The sequence below is a fragment of the Bombus pyrosoma genome, unplaced genomic scaffold (genome assembly GCF_014825855.1).
Source record: "Bombus pyrosoma isolate SC7728 unplaced genomic scaffold, ASM1482585v1 HiC_scaffold_4710, whole genome shotgun sequence".
Lineage (NCBI taxonomy): Eukaryota > Metazoa > Arthropoda > Insecta > Hymenoptera > Apidae > Bombus > Bombus pyrosoma.
In genome coordinates, this window is record NW_025219969.1 from 273,229 (window position 1) to 279,228 (window position 6,000).

At 34.4% G+C, this 6,000-nt stretch overlaps 3 protein-coding genes across 8 annotated transcripts in view; 2 read left to right on the top strand and 1 right to left on the bottom strand.

Moving 5' to 3' along the window:
- The window catches only part of LOC122577438, a 17,270-nt gene extending 13,628 nt beyond the window's left edge, over positions 1–3,642 (top strand). The window contains exon 2 of the mRNA XM_043748749.1: positions 3,528–3,642. Coding sequence (XP_043604684.1) covers positions 3,528–3,624 — 97 coding nt within the window. The 3' untranslated portion in view covers positions 3,625–3,642. The remainder of the gene's footprint in view (positions 1–3,527) is intronic.
- LOC122577441 overlaps positions 1–6,000 on the bottom strand; it is a 266,783-nt gene that overhangs the window by 216,815 nt on the left and 43,968 nt on the right. The window lies entirely within an intron of this gene.
- Positions 1–6,000, top strand: part of LOC122577433 — a gene marked incomplete at its 5' end in the record, with an annotated part of 702,209 nt that overhangs the window by 126,308 nt on the left and 569,901 nt on the right.

The window sequence follows — 6,000 nt, forward strand, 5'->3', positions numbered from 1 at the left end:
TGCTAATCGATCAAGACGGAATCCTAGGATCCGAATTTTTTGCAGGTGCAAAGGCCCGTTTGGACTACGAGCGAAAATACATCAAATGGGGAAATATTTATATCCCCTTCGATACAAAAGAAAAAACAATCATACCTAAACGAAGTTCAGTAATATGCTCAATTAATATTGCGAACCCGGAAATGAAAGAGGGATTTATTCCAAAAATCGAGCCAATCAAGGGAGCCTATTTTGGTAACGCAGTAGTGAGAAACCATAAGAGACGGGGTTATATAAAAATAATAAATACCACTACGAAAGGTTTGAATTCACAACACCCACTATGGTAATTAAAGAGTTCGAAAATTTCACCTCGTCCCCCAACAAGACGTGCAATGCGATCATAAAATCAAAGGAGAGTAGATTCGATAAAATAACTGAATTATTACGGCTAGAGCACTTAAACGAAGAAGAAAAAAAAACCGTTGAGGAATTAATTCGAAGGAATCAAGATAGATTCCACCTTCCAGGCGAGACACTAGAAGGAACCGAAATTCTAGAACACCGAATAATTACAACGGATGACATACCTATCAATGTTAAACAGTATCGTTACCCGCCCGCTCATCGAGAAGAAATAACTCGTCAAATTCAAGAATTATTGGACACCGATGTCGTAACGCCATCGACATCTCCGTATAATTCTCTGTTATGGATAGTACCCAAAAAACCAGACTCTCAAGGAAATAAACGTTGGAGGCTAGTTATCGATTACAGGAAACTTAACGATAAAACAATCGGCGATGCTTATCCCCTCCCCAACATCACGGAAATATTGGATCAACTAGGAAGTGCAAAATATTTCTCCACATTTGACTTGGCATCAGGCTTCCATCAGATCCGAATGGCACAAAAGGATGCCCACAAAACTGCTTTCTCAACACCGTATGGACATTTTCAATTCAAACGAATGCCCTTTGGGTTAAAAAATGCTCCAACAACATTTCAACGATTGATGAACTCAGTGTTATCAGGACTACAAGGAGTAGAACTATTCGTCTATCTGGACGACATAGTAATTTACTCAACATCTCTTCAAGAACACGAATGTAAATTTAATAAATTAATGGAAAGATTAAGGCAAGCCAAATTACGATTACAGCCGGAAAAATGTGAGTTTCTACGACATGAAGTAAGTTATCTGGGACATATAATTAGTGAAGATGGGGTAAAACCAGATCCAAAGAAAATTGAAGCAGTGTCAAAATTTCCACGACCAAAGAAAACGAGAAATATCAAACAATTTTTAGGACTAGCAGGATATTACAAAAGATTTATACCTAATTTTTCGAAAATTTCGAAACCGCTAACTCAATTATTGAAAAAGGACGTCACATTTAAATGGTCGGAAAATCAAGAAACTGCGTTCAACACTCTAAAAACAGCATTAACAACAAAACCCATCTTACAATATCCAGACTTTTCCAAACCCTTCAACCTCTCGACAGACGCATCAGGATACGCAATAGGTGGCGTGTTAAGCCAAGGGCCGATTGGAAAGTATCTGCGGAACAAAATTATTCTACCATAGAAAAGGAATGCTTGGCAATCGTCTACTGCGTAATGCATTTTAGACCATACTTGTATGGTAGAAAATTCACTATAATAACCGATCACAAACCGTTAGCATGGATGAATTCTATCAAAGATCCTACATCGAGAATCTGGAAATGGAAACTAAAATTGTCAGACTTCGAATTCGATATCCAATACAAGGAAGGCAGAGCGAATGCGAATGCTGATGCATTGTCTAGAAACCCCCCGGAGGTTTGCCTACCAATTAGGAAAAGAGAGGAAGATTCACCAATTCATTACCCTATTCCTAAAAAATTCGAATTAGATACGTCAACCGAAGACTCTCCCATATTCGAAGCCAAACCACACAGTTTACCTCTTCCGTCCAACGATCCAAGAAAGCAAAGGAAAACTTTTGTTAGAAAACATTTTACCATAGAAGAAACCTCCGTGAAATATTTCGACCAAACAGCCGAAGATACATTTGTTCAAGGAACAAGTAATGTCGAAACGACAAGAGAGGAGGAGATCTCCTCACCACGCTCCGAGTCGCCACAACGATTAGAAGAGAAAGTTAAATCTACAATAACTGCAGAATTAAAGATCTCCGAAACGAGAGATTCAATAGTAAAAATAAACGATCATAAAGTAATTTTTATTGACAAAGAAGGGAACCCTGTAGACAGGGGAGCTTTAGAAATAAAGGAAGCAGGGAAATTACCGCATTATGAAAATTTAATGTTGGAAAGAGCAAGGCTGCATCGAGATTTAGGAAAACTAATAATATCCTTACCCGTAAAAGAAAATCGGAACATCCCAATAACAACAGAAAATTTATTAAATTCACTAAGTTCTTCGCTGGATGTGGTAAACGAGAAGCAAATAAAATCCTTCGGCATTAGTAAAGGAAATCTAGAAGAATTACCATGGCGATACATAATCAGGAAATTGAAAAAAGTATTCTTAACAAACACCATACACATCACCATCTGTACCGGAGAAGTAACCATTCCACCAGTGGAAAACCGAAACAATATAATACAAGAAAAACACGAATCATCGGTAGCAGGACATAAAGGAGTAACAAAAACTTACCAGAGAATACGACAACGTTACTATTGGGAAAACATGAAGAAAGAAATCCAAGAGTACGTAAGAACCTGTAAAGAATGTCAACTGAAAAAGTTAACTAGAATTAAAACGAAGCAACCAATGGTACTTACTGACACACCGGGGAGAGCATTTGATAAAATCAGTATGGATATTGTCGGCCCATTACCAAAGACACAAAAGGAAAACGAATATATATTGACGATTCAAGATTTATTAACGAAGTACTCTCTCGGGATTCCGATTAAGGGAACCTCTTCGGCCGAAATAGCAGACGTTTTTATCAAGCAATTCATCTGTCGATTCGGGTCACCAAAAGCAATCTTGACCGATCAAGGGACGAATTTTACATCTTCACTAATGAAAAAGGTAGCTAAGAAATTTCGAATAAAAAGATACACCACTACGGCATATCACCCACAAAGCAATGGCTCTATAGAAAGGTCACACCATGTATTGAAAGAATACCTCAAGTTATATATTGAAAACTCAAAAAATTGGGACAAATGGGTGGAACTAGCCATGTTTTCCTATAATACCTCCGTACACGAAGGAACAAAATTCTCCCCACACGAGCTGGTCTTTGGACACTTAGCCAGAGAACCAACCGGTGAAATAACGATTGAAGAAAACATGGAACTAACATACGCAGAATACCTTAGAGATCTGTTCGATAAAGTCAACACTGTACAACAAATGGCAAGAGAAAATTTGATGAAATCCAAATTAAAATCAAAAGAATACTACGATAGACGAATCAACCCGCAAAATTTCAAAATAGGAGATCTAGTATACTTACTAAAAGAACCTAACAAAGGGAAGCTCTCCGATCAATATTCCGGTCCGCATAAAGTATTAGGAATTTTGCAAAATCAAAACGTTAAGATCGAAGTAAAAGGAGTCCCGCGAACAGTGCATTTGAACAAATTAAAACTAGCGCATAACCGAAATAGATTATAGCCAGAACAATGCTATGAGGTGATGAAGAGCGATGGTATGTGCTATAATACTGCTTGATGAATATTATGGATAATTGGAATCTAAAAAAAAAAAAACGGGGGGAAGAGAAAGTTTTTATGTGTATTCTAACTATTACTTAAGCAATTAAAGGCAAGAAAGATGACAGTTACCTCGCAAACACTTAACCATCGTAGAGGGAAGTGTATGTGCAAATACAGGTTATGCGGGCATATTCGTAGAACATGATGTATGACGACCGGCTGAAACAAACAGATAGATCAACCTCAATTGTCTTAATAAAAAATATAATATTATAATAATATTGTAATAGAACCAAGGAAGTGCGATGTTGCTTGTCGAATAGCATAGATAGTGGAAACCTAAAAAGGAAAAAGAAATTACTATGTGTACACCTTAACCTCTGTTTAAACATAAAACGTGTTAATCCAATAAAATAATTAAAACAGTGAAGGTGGAAAATACCTTGTAAATAATTAATCATCATAGAAGCAAGTGTACCCATTCCGTAGAACATAACTGTCAGCTGAAATGGATAGATAAACTAACTTCAATTGCCTTGAGATATATATATAAAAGAAAATAATATTATTAAAAATCTACTATAATATTACTATTAAACTAAAAGAAGCAAGGATAACAGTCAATAATTGACGCCCGACAACAATTATTATAAGATAACGAGACTCACAGTTGCCCGATGGAAAATTTTTGAGATCACTCCACTCACGGATACAAAAACACCAAAGGTGATAAATACTGAGGTAAACCATCACAACCTAAAAAGTGGAGAATGTTGTAAAGAAATTGATAAAAGTAAAGAAGTTCATTATTCACATTAAAGAGTGTACGCAGAAGCCAATACAGTTATAAAAAAATTTTTTACTACCAAATTTAAGTGAATACTTACGGAATACGACGTTTTCTCTTATGCATACTTACAGTTTTGGGATAAGTAAAGGTAGTTATAATAAGCATTGACAATGTAACGAAGAATTAGATGATACCAACACGCTCCGTGTAACCAATCCAAGCGAACAACTCAACGTTGAAGAATAGAATTGTAGAAACTATAAACAATAATGATTTCTTATCAATAATGTATATATTAGCTCCAAAATTATATGTAAAACTGACAAGCGCAAGCACAAGGCAACGACAACTTCATAAAAAAGAAACAGAAATATCTAATAGTTTAGAAATAAGTTAAAATTTGATTAAGGAAAGTCAACCGAGTACTAACAACAAACCTAATTAAAATAAGAGATTGTCGTATTGCCCCAAGCTATTATAGTATTATCATATTAAGTTGGTATAACCAGATAAAGTTATGTACATGTAGAAATGAGTTAGAAATTATTTAAGGTAAATTAATAGAGTATTAGTGACAAACATATTTAGAATAAAGAATTGTTATATTGTATAGGGTTATGTTATGCAGTAGTAACGAACGATAATACACTATGCGTATGTTAAATAAAATCAACTAAGGAAACACTCTATAAATATAATCACTTGAGACGAAGCACTGAGACAACACTAATAATAAACTACATGTTTCAACAATAATGTTATTACATTAAATTAAAATAGAGAATATATAAATATGCATTGCAACAAACACAAAGAATATCACTGCTATTAGAACTCTAAATAGCACTAAGATAGAATTAGAAACAAATAACAGATAAATAATTAACTCGGCACTAAATAAAGGAAATAATAATAAGTATTTACGTATCAAACAAAGTTAAAAACAATGCATCATACTCTTACTGAACACGTTCACAAGCGTACATTTTTGATTGTCACGAACATGAAGTACAAGCGGCTACTTTGACTGTCATGAACATAACATAGCTTTTACGCATGCGCAAGAAAATACACACAGTAGTTGTACACGCCATAATTAACGCAAAATAATATCAATTTCAGTTCACTAACACTCTATCTACTAAAATAAATTATAAATAATTAACGGATAAATAATAAGCTTAATATTAATAAAAGTCGCTATATACTAGGGACATTTACAAGCGGACATTTTGGATTGTCACTAGCATGAAGTGATACAATAATTATATACAGCGTAATTAACACAAACTAAAGTCAATTCGATTACGCTTCATTTACTAAAATAAATTATAAATAATTAACAAATAATGTCACGTCCCGCGCTACGCACGTGCCGTAACGAAAACTACAATAAGTAAATTACATGAGCAGTCATTTTAACACACAATAAACTAAAAAGAATATAAAAATAATAAAATAAAATAAAACACTAACAAAAGATTAATCAAATGTAGACTACATTATTAAGACTAGTTAACATGCTAGTAAATTTAAAGAAACTAT